Source organism: Schistocerca piceifrons, chromosome 4 (assembly GCF_021461385.2).
Source record: "Schistocerca piceifrons isolate TAMUIC-IGC-003096 chromosome 4, iqSchPice1.1, whole genome shotgun sequence".
Taxonomy (NCBI): Eukaryota; Metazoa; Arthropoda; class Insecta; order Orthoptera; family Acrididae; genus Schistocerca; species Schistocerca piceifrons.
In genome coordinates, this window is record NC_060141.1 from 526838537 (window position 1) to 526854140 (window position 15604).

The following is a 15604-nucleotide window of genomic DNA, read 5'->3' on the forward strand; positions in this document are numbered from 1 at the left end:
CGAGAATCGGGAATCTCAAAAATGTCGGTGTTGAGAATGCTACATCAACATCGATTGCACCCATACCATATTTCTATGCACCAGGAATTGCATGGCGACGACTTTGAACATCGTGTACAGTTCTGCTACTGTGCACAAGTGAATTACGGGACGATTACAGATTTAGCGGCGAAGCGTCATTCACTAACAGTGGTAACGTAAACCGGCATAATAAGCACTATTGGGTAACGGAAAATCCACGATGGCTGCGACAAGTGGAACATCAGCGACCTTGGAGGGTTAATGTATGGTGCGGAATTATGGGAGGAAGGATAATTGGCCCCCGTTTTATCGATGGCAATCTAAATGGTTCAATGTATGCTGATTTCCTACGTAATGTTCTCCGATGTTACTACAAGATGTTTCACTGCATGACAGAATGGCTATGATGTCCGGCACATAGCTCACGTGCGGTTGAAGCGGTATTGAATAGCATATTTCAGGACAGGTGGATTGGTCGTCGAAACACCATACCCAAGGCCCGCACGTTCACCGGATCTGACGTCCCCGGATTTCTTTCTGTGGGGAAAGTTGAAGGATATTTGGTATCGTGATCCACCGACAACGCCTGACAACATGCGTCAGCGCATTGTCAATGCATGTGCGAACATAACGGAAGGCGAACTACTCGCTGTTGAGAGGAATGTCGTTACACGTATTGCCAAATGCATTGAGCTTGACGGACATCATGTTGAGCATTTATTGCATTAATGCTGTATTTACAGGTAATCACGCTGTAACAGCATGCGTTCTCAGAAATGATAAGTTCACAACGGTACATGTATCACATTGGAACAACCGAAATAAAATGTTCAAACGTACCTACGTTCTGTATTTTAATTTGAAAAACCTACCTGTTACAAACTGTTCGTATAAAATTGTGAGCCATATGTTTGTGACTATTACAGCGCCATCTATCACAAAGCGATAAAAGTGGTCCAACTAAAACATTCATATTTCTTTACATACTACACGAATATGTAATAAAAAATGGGGGTTCCTATTAAAAAAAACGCAGTTGATATACGTTTGACCTATGGCAGCGCCATCTAGCGGGCCAACCATAGCGCCATCTGGTTTCCCTCTTCAAGCTAGACGTTTCGTTCTTTGTAGTTTTTTCGTTTGACGCTTATTTCCTGAGATATTTGGCCCGGTCACGATCAATGAACCACCCAGTATATACGTGTAGTTCTCTTCGAAAATTTGGGAAGCTCCGCACCAGTACCAACGGTATACCCCACGGGCATGGAAATCAATGTGTTACCGTTCTGTCAAGGCATTCTTGACGTGACACTTTAGACTGCCATCGGTGCAGGTAATATGGATAGCGATCATCTCGGATTTTAGAGGAGCGGCAATCAAGAGACTTGGTACCTCACGTAGAGGCTACTGGAACACTGTTCACTCACCAGCTACATCCTTCAAAAAAAAATTGCAGGAGACAAATTCTTAAACACTTGCTGTGCTGTGAGCATAGGACTCGAATATCAGAATCTCCCACTAATTTATCAGTCTGACTTGTGAACTCTGAGAAGGTAGAAGTTTGGGGCATTGATATGAGACAATGAGCGTAACCACTCAAAATTCACGGGAATACCAGAGCAATAGCAATAGAGTTCCACTAGGCAAAATGGTGGTTTGTTTCGAACATCGTACTAGGTCAGTAAACATCGCAGGACGCAATTTCAAACAAGTAACAGCGTTTACCGAGATTATATTGTGGGCCATTGTTATGCTGGACAGTCCTTCAGAATTACAGCCAATCACGTTGGATGTGAAGTGTCCGCAGTGTGTCATTGTTGGTTCCGATAGCCAAAGAAAGTACGTGTGCTCATCGTCCTACTTCCGGGCAGTAACCACGCTTGAGACGCTGCATCAGACTGACAGCTATTACTGCAAGCATGGAGAACACTTCACAAAGTAAGACCAATGTTTCACCCAGAGCTACGACGATCAGGAACAATTTCCTGCACGTATGGCTACGAGCAAGGCTCCCATTCCAACCATCCCCCTGCACGTAAACACCAGGCTGATCGCATCTGCAGGTGTGACGAAAGTCGCAATTGGATAGAAGAACATCAAAAATTTGTGTCTGGTGCTTAGAACAGATTCTATCTTTAACCAAATGACTGCGAATACTGTGTCGACCACGCTGCTACTTCTGGCGTGTATCAGGTAGTGAGACACACAACTAATCAAGGACACTATCGAGTCATAGTCCACTAAGATCACACATGATTGCAGTGTTTGTGATGATAAAATTGAGAGAAATATTCACAATGAAGCCAGCTTATCCAACATCTGCACCATTGTCACAGGGTTATTTTGTAACGTGATAGCGTTACGGAGATGTTTAGCAAACTCAAGTGGCAGACTCTGCAAAAGAGGCGCTCTGCATCGCGGTGTAGCATGCTCACCAGGTGTCTAGAGGGTGCGTTTCTGGATGAGGTATCGAATATATTGCTTCCCCCTACTTATACTTCCCGAGATCACGAATGTAAAATTAGAGAGATTCGAGCGCGCACGGAGGATTTCAGACAGTCGTTCTTCCCGCGAACCATACGCGACTGGAACAGAAAAGTGAGGTAATGACAGTGGCACGTAAAGTGCACTCCGCCACACACCGTTGGGTGGCTTGCGGAGTATAAATGTAAATGTAAATGTAGATGTCTCTGCGCACGATTACATTGTAACTACAGGAAGTTACATGTAGAGCTTAAAGTGGTGACCATGACGATGAAATTACAGTCATATACAATGCACACGTTGTACAAACAGGGTATTTTACGATTCATGTTATACATTTCTAGAGGTTGTCGAGGGGCAAATCAAAGTGGTCCGAATGTCAGAGTTCCGGGGTACAAAGAAACACAGCAGGGGAAAGGAAATACAATACTAATCTGACTATAGCAGATGTTGAAAATACCATCATTCATCTATTGACACTTCTGGGCCATGGTCAGCAAGTTGATGAAGCCGTATCAAAGCTGGACTGCTGAAATTGCTGCAGTCTCATCCGAAATGTTCTGCTGTAGTTCTAGAAGGCTAAGGGGGTTGTTGCGATGCACTTTAGACTTTAGGGCTGCCACACGAAGTAATCGTACACTGGCAGTTCAGGTGACCTGGGTAGCCAGCTAGGACTGCGATCAGAATGACCTTTGCTAAAACCTTTGTCAGCCGTGAAGATTATGTAAATGTGCTCCATGATCGGCCGATTGTATAGGCAGTTGCTCCATCCTGTTTGAAGTACCTGCTGGTCTTTTCCTCCTCAGTTAATGCTGCCACAAATTCGCTTCCAATCGTATCCACTCATCCGAGTCACTTTCATTTGACCCATCCTGTTGATCAAGTTTTACAGAGGAACACATGTCCGGCAACTCACCCAACGACGCTACTGAGCGTCATAGTTACAGGCACGTGCGCTCCTGTATATGTACGAGTGTGTACACGGTGATTCCGTGATTACGTTACAGACTTACGAGGATGATGGAGAAGAATAAATGTATCAATTTGAGATAAGAGTCCCTGTACCGGAAACGAAAGAGTCGAAAGTTATGAGCAAATGGCTCTGAGCACTATGGGACTTAACATCTAAGATCATAAGGTTTTAAACGAAAATCGTTCTGATACTTCTGACAGTGGAATAGATGTACGGCTACGGTTGTCGATGCGGTAGTATGACCCAAACATGAAAAAAGTCTAGAAAACGTGAGCTCTAAAATCCACATCTAAAACGCTATGCGCACTTGTTCAATAGAAGGGATGTGTTTCACACTAGCTCCTCAGGTAAGCGTTTCTGAGCCCATGTTTACTGGAAATTTTATCTTGTCTTGCTCTCTGAAAGTTGCATACCCCAAATCCTTAGCAAAAATAGTATCGGTACATGGATTCCACCGTCAGATGATTTTTGCTCTTAAGTCTCGACTCGTTAGTTTCTGAACCAGGGATCCTTATCTCAAATTGATACATTTACTCGTCTCCATTGACCTTGAAAGTTTGTAACATCGTCACGGAATTACCCTGTGTGTACATACATTTAGAGGCGTCGGTACCTATAACTTTGCCACTCTGCAGCGTCGTTGGATGACATTTCCGTACATGGGCTCCCATGCAAAACTTGATCTACAGGGTGGGGCAAATAAAAGTGGCCTGGACGAGTGGATACAATTGGATGTGAATGGTGGCTGAATGTCTGTGGGAGAAAGGCACCTTGCTCAAGTGCCGAAATGAGAGACATTAATGATGTCGGACGCTGGGGAGTGAAGCAAAGTCGACGGTCTAACTCATCCCAAAGACGTTCCATTGGGTTCAGGGTAGGACTCTGGGACACTAGTCCATTCCAGGAATGTTATTATCTACAAACCATTGGCTCACAGAAGCCGCTTTATAACAGGTTGCTTTGTTATGTTGGTACAAATAATCATTGACTCCGAACAGTTGTATTAATGTACACACCACGTAATGCCGTAAAAGTGTTCATATTCTTCTCCATTTCGTGTTTTCTTAAGTGCAATAAGGGGGCCACACCCTAAAAAGAAAAAGCTCCATAACGTAACACCATCTCCTTTGTACTTGACTGTTGGCACTACACGTGATGGCCCTACCGTGATCCTGAGAAAGTGCGGCGATGACTTCGCTGTTTAGCAAGCAACAATTTTAAATCCATACAACCAACCAGTGATCGTTCTGCGCCGGCCGTGGTGACCGAGCGGTTCTAGGCGCTACAGTCTGGAACCGCGCGACCGTACGGTCGCAGGTTTGAATCCTGCCTCGGGCATGGATGTGTGTGATATCCTCCTTAGGTTAGTTAGGTTTAAGTAGCTCTAAGTTATAGGGGACTGATGACCTCAGATGTTAAGTCCCATAGTGCTCAGAGCCATTTGAACCATTTGATTGTTCGGCAATCGTTTTATCATACAGTAATGGGGCCTTTCTAGCTTTTCTATGCGCAGTACGTCAAATTTATTTGTTTTGAGGGCCAAGTGCCAGTCCCTACACCAAGTATCAATCCTCTGTAAATCTTTTCGTAACTTTTTGGTTGCAATTTTTTAGCGTTGAAACTTCTCTATATACAACAGCATCATTCGAGAGCAACATCACGAGGCTTTCAACATTATTACCTAGGTCACATACGCGGTGTCCCATTTATCCTGCTTACCCATAATAACTTCTTTCTGATGCGTTAAACGAAAAATAGTTTGAGCCAGTGTTTTTTGATATCATTGGGTAGCTCTCGTTGAGGGCATACCCTTTAGGTACCTCCACACTTGTAGAAGATTTGGGGTAGAGGTAAAATTTTTTAAATGGAACCATGTACATTTTATTCAGTAATACCCTATTCAAGAGACATTCAAAAATGTACCACACTGTACCATTTTTGTCAATAACACGTAGATTTGCAAATGATAAAGAGTACACAGATTGTGAATAAAGCGAGTTGTTTACTGCCCCGATTGTACACATTACATACGCAACGTAGTGCTGTAATTGAGATGTGGGTTTTGTTTATGATTTGCTGTTCTTGTAAACACAGGTACTCCTCTTCCCACCCCCACGCTCTTGGACCCCCCCCTCCCCCCCATGCACCTGATTTCTTGTTACTTTAGCGTGCAGTACACAGCATATCAGTGTAGTTGTGCATCACAGTAACTTAATAACTGCATCGCGGTAGTACATATTGAGATTACAATTTTTGTTGTGTAACGGTGTATGACGCACACGCGTGACGACAAGGTAGAAATGCTGCTGATCTACGGAGAAAGTACGTTGACAGGAAATAATCTAGTAACTTGCATTTTTATGTTCAGTACTGTTAGCGAACATTGTGATTATTATGTTATTTGTCTTGTACTCTACTGTACGTACCTGTACTGTAATTTGCTGTAGGAGGGCGAAATTCCGTTCAGGCACAACTACTGCACTGCAGACGATTCCCTGACGAGCCACCGCCTTCCAGATGGATGTTTGATCGTCTCATTTCCCTTCTACGTGAAGCGGGAAGTTCAAATGCAAGAACTCGAAACCATTGTAGAAAAAGAAACAGACGAAGCTGCTGAGGTCGCTTGGCTCGCTGCCGTAGCCGTGAATCCTCAAGTCAGCACACGACGAATTCAAAATGAAGTTGATTTCTCGAAAGCAAGTGCACATCGCGTTCTGCAACGTCACAAATTCCATTCTTACCTTGTTCATTTACACCAAGAACTTCGAGGAAATGACTTCAACAACAAGGTTCAGTTTTGTCAGCATGCTCAGCAACAGCTTCTGACTAATCCTAATTTCATCTCAGATGTTCCTTTTACCGACTAGGAGTCATTCTCCAAGAAAGGTTGGTTGATTGGTTGTTTGGGAGAAGAGACCAAGCAGCGAGCTTATCGGTCTCATAGGATTAGGGAAGGATGGGGAAGGAAGTCGGCCGTGCCCTTTCAAAGGAACCATCCCGGCATTTGCCTAGAGCGATTTAGGGAAATCACGGAAAACCTAAATCGGGATGGCCGGACGCGGGATTGAACCGTCGTCCTTCCGAATGCGAGTCCAGTGTGCTAACCACTGCGCCACCTCGCTCGGTGCCCTCCAAGAAAGGAAGAAAGGAATAAAGGAACTGTCAATATGAGAATGTGCATTATTGGCCATCAACAGTCCACCATGGCTCTGACAGATGGAGCATAACGGCCATGGAACGTTATTGTTTGGTACTGAATTAATGGTGATACCGCTGTCGGACCTTTCTTTGTAAATGGCAACCAAAATGGCAGACGATACGTCAGATTTTTAGGACACACTCTTTCCGTTCTCTTGGACGCCGTACCTCTGAATCAGGGGGTGGTGGTATTGCATGATGGTTGCCCTGCACATAACGCCTTAGGAACACGACGAATTCTGGATCATAAATACTCTGACAGCTGGATTTGACATGGGAGCCAGTTATTTCGCCTGCCCGATTCTCCGGGCTGTACAGCGCTGGATTTTTTTTCTGAAGGAAACAGTCATGGATGTTGTCTACCAAAATGTTCCAACAACACCAGACGACCAGACACCAACGCGTGTACAGTTTTGACCGTAGTTGCTGAATGTCATGGTGTTGGGACAGCTGGAACGTCAACGTTGCCTTCATTCACCATATCCTGTGTGGGCATGTGGACTCATAGGACACGCGGCATTCAGCAATAGATAATACTCAAGAAACGTTTAACAGCAGTTGAGTATTATAAGGAATGGTATTTGGTGCGGAAACTGCGTCCTCTATAGCGCCCAAAGTTCTTGAGTAATACATTTTAGAAGGATTTCCACAATTGAAAGCTATTAGGTTCCAGTGCCACTCTGATATGAAGAAATGACACAGACAGGGAATCGTGGATGGCGACATGAAACCATACAGAAGACTGATAAAAGAAGGTTCAGAAGTTAAAACCTTACTCTTCTCCCCGAGGACTTTTTTGCTTGTCGATTTCAATATTGATCCGTACCTTTATCATCTAAATGGCTCTGCTCCTGTTAATCGCAGTCCATTACTTTTGTCATAGGCACTTTTATTTTCATATTAACTCTTGCCCTCTCGATCACATCGGCCGGCCGGGGTGGCCGTGCGGTTCTAGGCGCTACAGTCTGGAACCGCGTGACCGCTACGGTCGCAGATTCGAATCCTGCCTCGGGCATGGACGTGTGTGATGTCCTTAGGTTAGTTAGTTTTAAGTAGTTCTAAGTTCTAGGGGACTGATGACCTTAGAAGTTAAGTCCCATAGTGCTCAGAGCCATTTGAACCCACCATCGATCACATCAATTTACGTTAACGTGGTCGTCATACTTTGTTTCGTTTTCAGGTACAAGGTGGCAGCGAAGGTGATGATGAGTGAAAAAGTTGTATGAACAGTTAAATATCAGAATATACGTAACGTTAACAAAGATGTTGCGCGTTTTAGTTACGCAGATGTAATCATTACGAATGCAATTAGCTACCAGGTCTTGTTTCCTTGTTTTGAGAAAAACAAAATTGCTAGAGATCCACCTCAGCAAATTAAGATTCTAAGAGGGCATGCTGAAAAGTAATGCCTACAGATTTTTTTATGTCAAAACTCTTAAAGGCATTTAAGTAAATCAAACGTTCTTAACATTCTTTATCTTTGTTCTTACATGTCTACATATTTATTTATCACCATAGTTATGATGGCGATGAGCGCACTTCTCCCAAGGAGAGACCAGTTTGTTAACACCATCACCGTAGAATGTTTGACCTTGTTAAGGGAGCCACAATATCACCTCTGCTTGTGTCCGTCGCCGGTAGCTGAGTGGCAGTTGGCCTTTGGCCGTGCTGCGGTAAGGACACGCTGTGTTCCTGCCGCGGAGCGAGCGCTCGTGTTGTTTACATCGTACTCGGCCGTTTCGCACGTACCGTACTCAGCATGTAGATCACCATGGCGCACCTGTAGGCGCTCAGTCCGGAACCGCGCGACTGCTACGGTCGCAGGTTCGAATCCTGCCTCGGGCATGGACGTGTGTGATGTCCTTAGGTTAGTTAGGTTTAAGTAGTTCTAAGTTCTAGGGGACTGATGACCACAGATGTTAAGTCCCATAGTGCTCAGAGCCATTTGGACCATTTTTGAACCATGGCGCACCAATACAGAAACGAATTTGCACGACCCAAGGCACTTGAAGTAGAACGATTCCTACGAGAAGAGGCCAAAATCCCGGCGACCGACATTCTTGGCATTCACTTGTCCATTGTGAGTAGCATCGTTTATGTCAAGATCATCAACAACGCAACATGTGAACTGATCCTTTGGGAGACGAAACAGGGCCTCCGTTTCTGCCATGTTGATGGCAATATGGAGACTGGGCACGTCGTTTATTCTGGCATGGGACTCCGCACGATCAGACTTTTCGAACTTCCATTCGAAATACCGGCGCAGGACGTCGTGGCCGCGCTGCGCTCCTACGGTACGGTTCATAATCATATTGCGGAAAAATGGACGCCATTCCAGACATATCCTGTACTGAACGGAGTCCGCCAGGTCCGAATAGAACTTAATATCGGTGGTTCCCGTGCCATCATCATTTACGACGGGCAACCGAAGACCTGCTCTGGTTGTGGGAAGGAGGGACACCTCAGATCCGAATGTATCCAACGTCGCATCACTCAACTGCCGTCGGCTGACGCGGACCAGCCATCGCAGCCGACGTTACTTCCCGTGACTCACATAGCAGCCCTCACTACCGCTTCCACTTTACCACGACAGCCGATATACACTGTTGAGTCGCCGCTCCACCCTCCAATACAGAGCGATGACGACACATCTGTTCTACAAGTTACGGATTCAACTCCGATGGAGCCGCCCCCGTATACGGATGACGCGAGGCATGACGCTAGCATGGCAGTAGACTCGCTTATTGTGCCAACGGCGGCCTTTGTGCCGGAACGTCGTGAGTCGTTGCCATCGTCTGACACAGGACACACCAGGAAGCAAAGCTCTCCGAAGCGACGGAAGCGGAGGCGTAGAGCAACTTCCGAACGGGATGCGACACAGCCTCCAGAGGATGACGACTCCACCTTCAATGACGACGCTACCACAGAGGCAGCCGCCACTTGCTGCAGTGTGGCACCACCGAACACAAATGAGGACAAATCACACATGTCTACAGAGGCACAATCGGATGCCGATATGCCGGACAGATGCTGCCCACCCCATTCTGGAGTGCAGGCACCCATGCCATGTCCTGAGACAGCTAGGGAAGCCGATCTTGCTCTGAATTCCTCGGTGTGGGCGGATGACCACGACGACGACGGCACCACGCAAGTCACGCCAACGGGGCCAACGCCATTGGCGCCGGCTATCGAGAAACGACTGCAGGTGAGGTTTTGGGGGACGCAGAGGTGCCGATACAATCGAATGTTCCATAGACAATTCCAATTTTAATGGATAACTTAGCACCTGCGGTTCGACAACAAGCGTATCGTATCGCCACGATTAATCTCAATACGATAAGAACGGCAGTGAAGATCCAGTTGCTGCGTGAGATGCTTCGTTCTTCGGATGTTGACATTGTTCTGTTGCAAGAAGTGTATATAGCGGCCCTCCCAGTCTTCTACGGTTATGTGACATATATTTCACCGGCGGTACGGCAGTACTAGTGTGTGACGGAATTGCCTTTAACTGTGTGCTCCACCCCAAAGACCAAGTCCCACATTTCTCGACTTCTCAAGAACTTCGGCTAATGATTCGAGATCTGGCTCTTACCGACACTTGGAATAAAATGTATGGTGACCGTCCTGGACCCACATACCTTACTAGCCGCTCAGCCAGTCGCCTAGGCCGCATTTATGTCTCACGAGCGGTTCTAGGCGCTACAGTCTGGAACCGCGCAACCGCTACGGTCGCAGGTTCGAATCCTGATTCGGACATGGATGTGTGTGATGTCCTTAGGTTAGTTAGGTTTAAGTAGTTCTAAGTTCTAGGGGCTGCTGACCTAAGAAGTTAAGTCCCATAGTGCTCAGAGCCATTTGAACCATTTTTTTAAAAAGATATTTGAGTATTAAGCAAAACAAGAACTGTGTTCTTGGAAAGAGGAGGATACTCTTTAATTCATTATTATATTCCACAAGCACGGGAACAGAGCTTAAAATTCCATTACGATGAAGATTAACAATTTAACTTGAGATAGCGAGATAACAGAGGTAGCAATAAACAGTTTTGAAAATTAATTATTTAATTTAACTATTCCACTACGTAGCCTTCTACCGTCGTACACACACACACACACACACACACACACACACACACAGCTGCGGAAACCCATGCGTCCTTGCACGCACAATCCACTTACGTAGTGGACCTCAAACGTCTAATGACAATGTGTTTTTCTCTGGGAAGCGGTTGTGTTTGCAAGAGAAATAAGAGGGCGCAGTTAGACAACGGACATTCTCTCTTTCCACCCCCGGAATAGCCACTGAAACAGAACAAGCAGTGAAGAATATCGGCGGCCAGTACCTTCTGCCACGCACGGGGGCAGTGATTTACGGCGTGCAGATGTAAATGTAAATGGAAGGATAAGTGAAGAAATGGAGTAAAATGACAATAGAGGAAGTGTGGGAAGGGGCGCCCTTGCGCATGCGCGCGAGCGGAGGCTGGCTGGCGGCGGCGACGGCGGCGGCGGTCCCGGGCGGCGGCGGCAGCGCCAGTCGAGCGGCGGCCCCCGCGCAGAACACGTCACGCCGGCAGCCCGTTGCCGCCCCCGCCGCCACCGCCTCCGCCTCCGCCCCCGCCGCCCCCGCCGCCGCTCTCCGCGTCTCGCGCCATGGCGGCCGCGCGCTCCCCGGCGCCCGCGCTGCTGCTCGTGCTCGCCGTGCTCGCGCGGACCTCCCTCGAGCAGGACGAGGACATCCCGCACAACGAGTAAGCCAAGCCAGCCGCCTCCAGCGCCGCGCCGCGCCTAGCTTCGCCGCCGTCGGCCATCTTGCCGGGGGCGGCAGCGGCCGCTGCTGGCGCCACACGGGGGCTTCCGCGCTGCGGCAAGCGAGCAGCAGCCGCCGCGCCGCTGCCGGCGATACATTCCAGAGGGAGGCGTCTACTGTGCAACCAGTGGCCCTCATGCCCTCCTTATCCACTGGCCACTGTCCAGTTTCCGGCTCCGACCCTGGACATTTTCACATCCCTAACCAAGTGATCAGCTCTTACATTGCTCACTCTTCGCGATGGTCGACATCACGCCTATTGAAGAATTCTGCAGCGGAGTGTGCGATGTTTTGAAACTTCTTGGCAATTTGAAACCGAGTGCTGGACCGGGATTCGAACCAGGAACTTTTGCGTTTCGTGAGTAGTGCTCTTACCGACGGACTATCCGGGCACGACTCACGACATGCGCCCACAGGCAATGTCCTTTCTTCCAGAATTGCTAGTCTCGCAAGATATGTAGGAGAACTTCTGTGAAGTTTGGAAAGTAGGGGAGCAGTACTGATGGTAGCAAAGCTGTGTGGATTGGCTGTGAGGCGTGCCTGGATATCTCAGTCAGTGAGAGAATTGGTTGTAGAACATGAAGGCACTAGGTTCGATTCCTGGTACGGCAAACAATTTTAATGTCCCAGTAAGTGTCATCAGTTTCTGGATTGCACTTATTAGATTTCTAAACAGTCTTAATTTCCAGTGATTATTTTTATTTCATAGCTCGTTTAAACTTTTAGTAAGCTCACACACCGTTGTAATAACAAAACTCAGTACTCAATAACCGTCAAATTACCAAAAAGATTATAAAAATTAAAAAGCCAAGACTGATGAGGTGTTCTCAAAAGGCGCTTAGATATATGAAGGTGCTTTATTGGCGCTTTCACAGCGGTATCATCAGGTTTATCTGTCAGGAGCAAAAATCACTGTCTGAAATTTTTGAAATGGTAGAAATACAGGAAGTTGGTTATGTTTAGATATCGTTCCCCATCGTATAGCGGAAGGATGACTCGACTTAACATACTGTCCACGACGAACTCAACGGAGAGCAAAGTGCAAGTACGGAGTGGAAAAAGGTGGGCGGGAATTCGGCCATGACCTTTTCAAAATAACAGCCGTGGATTTCTATTGAACGATTTAGGAAATCACAGAAAATTGAAATCTGCATCGTCAGAATGGGATCTGAAATCCACTCTTACTGAAAATCTGTAACAAAATCAATCTATCGACGAGCGTTTCACAGTTCTGTATTTCACTAACAAAGAGAGATTGACACATTACAGATGTAACTATAATAGTAAAGCTCTGAAGATGTTCTGTTAATCGCCGAAACCAGTAACGAAGTAAAAATGATCACTGCGATCAAGACTTTTTACTGAAGTTGCTACGGTACGTATTATATTTTCGATATAATTCCGTGACACACTATTCCGGCTGTAACACAGGTAGGGATACTTCGCCGCGTGGTTTGCAACACTTTCCTCCTCAAACCCTTTGTCTTCGAGTCATGATTCCATCAGAGACGCAGTCCGGACAATAAAGCCGAAAGGCAAAGGGCCGTTACCCACCGAAGAAACCGTACAGTATTTGCTGGATTGATTTAGAGTAAAGGCGGGGAAAAGTAATTAAAATAGCTGGCCAGAGCAGCGCGTTGCACTTTACGGGTAGGCTTGTTACTGTGCATTACGTAAGCGCTCGTTCCGACAAGAGTCAAGCAATGTAATTCATCCTCCCACAGATATCTCATGACATTATTTTGACTGTAAAGTCAGCGAATTTTGAGGTTACACAGAGGATTACCAAAAGTCATGTTTCTTTTTTCTCTTCTTTCGTGGATCATTCGTGAATGGCGGAGGAGAGAGGCGAAAGTGGTAGTGATACACGTCGCACGCGCAGTCAGGCGTACGGGGTATAAATGTTGATCTAGATTCACATGACTTTTCCGATTACGTAGTATGAGTCACTACCACGGAAGCTACTAAGCCGTCGACGAGTACACGTTGGAAATTTTCCATTTCCGTTGCTGAGCCATCTTCAAAAAAACACGGCTTGTTCCATGAGGTGAGCTCTGGAAAGATGCAGGGAATCAGGCGCGGCAGATCGGACGTTCCTTAATGTTTTGCTAAAGGCACAGTGAGAGGTCAGTAATGAGGCGAATGTCGCAGTCACTGTGAGGCGGGGCTGTGTCTTTTCACACAAGTAACTCCTTAACTGTCTTTCCGAGGTTGGACGAGCGGCGTTCTACTCCCATCAAGAAAACACTACACAGTGGCGGTAATAGCAACTAGATCTGAGACACGAAAGCGCAGGCATTTATTCCACTCCATACGCTAAAAGCACGCATCCACAAACTTGAAAGAGCGCTCTAGATCAATAACGGTTGAGTGATAAACGAGGAAAAGTGTAGCATATGTGACAATCAATAGCGCCTTTCTCTTCTAAGTCCAAGTGACTGGAATAACACGTAAGAATTACTCGCTGTAGGAGCTAAGAAACATTCTTTGAATGCCGCATGTGACGACTACAGGCTGTAACGGTTTCCGTCCGGAAATGCGCGGAATTGGCATCATACGATACTGTTTCATGAGTGCGTCCGGTATTTTAGACGAACAGTAAATTTCCCTGTCTAGGCCATGTAACATTATTCTTATGGTACAATAGTTTAGCGATACATCTCGTCTCTATCGGCATGTATATCCTGATGTATTAGGGGAAATGGAATACTAACCGTATAATTGCCGGAGTATTCTTTGTTTATACACCTGTAAGGTCACATGCCTTTAAAAGGCATTTACTCGAGCGTAGCTCGAATTTTGGCGTCTCGTGTCCGTTCTGGCGTATTGAGTGTTGTACGAGTATATTGAGACCAGTGAGATAAACCGTGTGACAGGAAATCCTATTCAGGGAGGTAACCTGTTTTAATTGAAAACTGTTAGGTTGGTTCAAATGGCTCTGAGCACTATGGGACTTAACTGCTGTGGTCATCAGTCCCCTAGAACTTAGAACTACTTAAACCTAACTAACCTAAGGACATCACACACATCCATGCCCGAGGCAGGATTCGAACCTGCGACCGTAGCGGTCGCGCGGTTCCAGACTGTAGCGCCTTTAACCGCTCGGCCACTCCGGCCGGCGAAAACTGTTAGGATTCACTAGAAGTGATTGTTGGTCTGTGAAGAAGAAAACATTTGAAACTTCCTGGGATATTAAAAGTGTTTGCCGTACTGGGCCTTGAATCTAGAACCTTTACCTTTCACGGGCAAGTTCAGGCTGATTTCTGTTGTTCACCAGTACGGTCGCCCAAGAACCTGCCCGCGAAAGGCTAAGTTGCCAGGTCCGACGCCTGCTCCAGTACACAATTTTAATCTGGCAGAAAGTATGAGATAAGCGCACACTCCGCTGCAGAGCGAAAATTCATTCTGGAAGGAAAAATTTATTCAGGTGAAACTCGGTTTAGCGATGCATTGATCCATAGCGTTATGGTACAAAAGTTGAACACACAGCACTGGGAAGACGCCTATAGTTTCAAGATCACAGGTTATAAAACACAGGGGAAAAAAGAGTCTTTCAAATTACAATGCATATTGATTTTGCGTCGGGCTCTTTTTTCACTTTTCATCGACGTATATCGATTCCTCGCATTCTTTTTTGGTCAGTATTTAATTTTTTTTATTGATATCACGATCGTTACATGCGATGCTGTAATGAATTGAGTCCAATTCGCGCTGCCTTATTTACACGCTAGATTAGCTAATTTTAAAAACACTTATTTACAGTGATAATAAATTTGTATCAGAATGTGACCATCTTCAGACCATTTATTGCATGAGGTAGGCTGTGGCGGTGAACAGCACAGGTGTCATAACTCCACGAACGTCACTCCGTCCACCGCCACCGCTTATCATCACGGTATAAATTGTCTGAAGGATGATCACATTCGACCGAAACCGACAACTATTGTAAACAAATGTTTTAGTGCGGTCGGGTTCCTTTTTAATACATTTTTAAATTACTTTTAGCCAAGCCGCTCTTTCTCCACCAGATGTGTTCTCAAAAATTAGAGATTTGTGAAGTTTTTCAGTAGCAGAAGTGTGATTTGTGATACATCTACATCTACATGCATATTCCGCAAGCCA

At 46.1% G+C, this 15604-nt stretch overlaps 1 protein-coding gene across 1 annotated transcript in view; it reads right to left on the bottom strand.

Moving 5' to 3' along the window:
- The window catches only part of LOC124795981, a 28839-nt gene that overhangs the window by 11748 nt on the left and 1487 nt on the right, over nucleotides 1-15604 (bottom strand). Inside the window, exon 2 of the mRNA XM_047260062.1 lies at nucleotides 11442-11664. Within this exon, the coding sequence (XP_047116018.1) occupies nucleotides 11442-11664 (223 nt within the window). The remainder of the gene's footprint in view (nucleotides 1-11441; nucleotides 11665-15604) is intronic.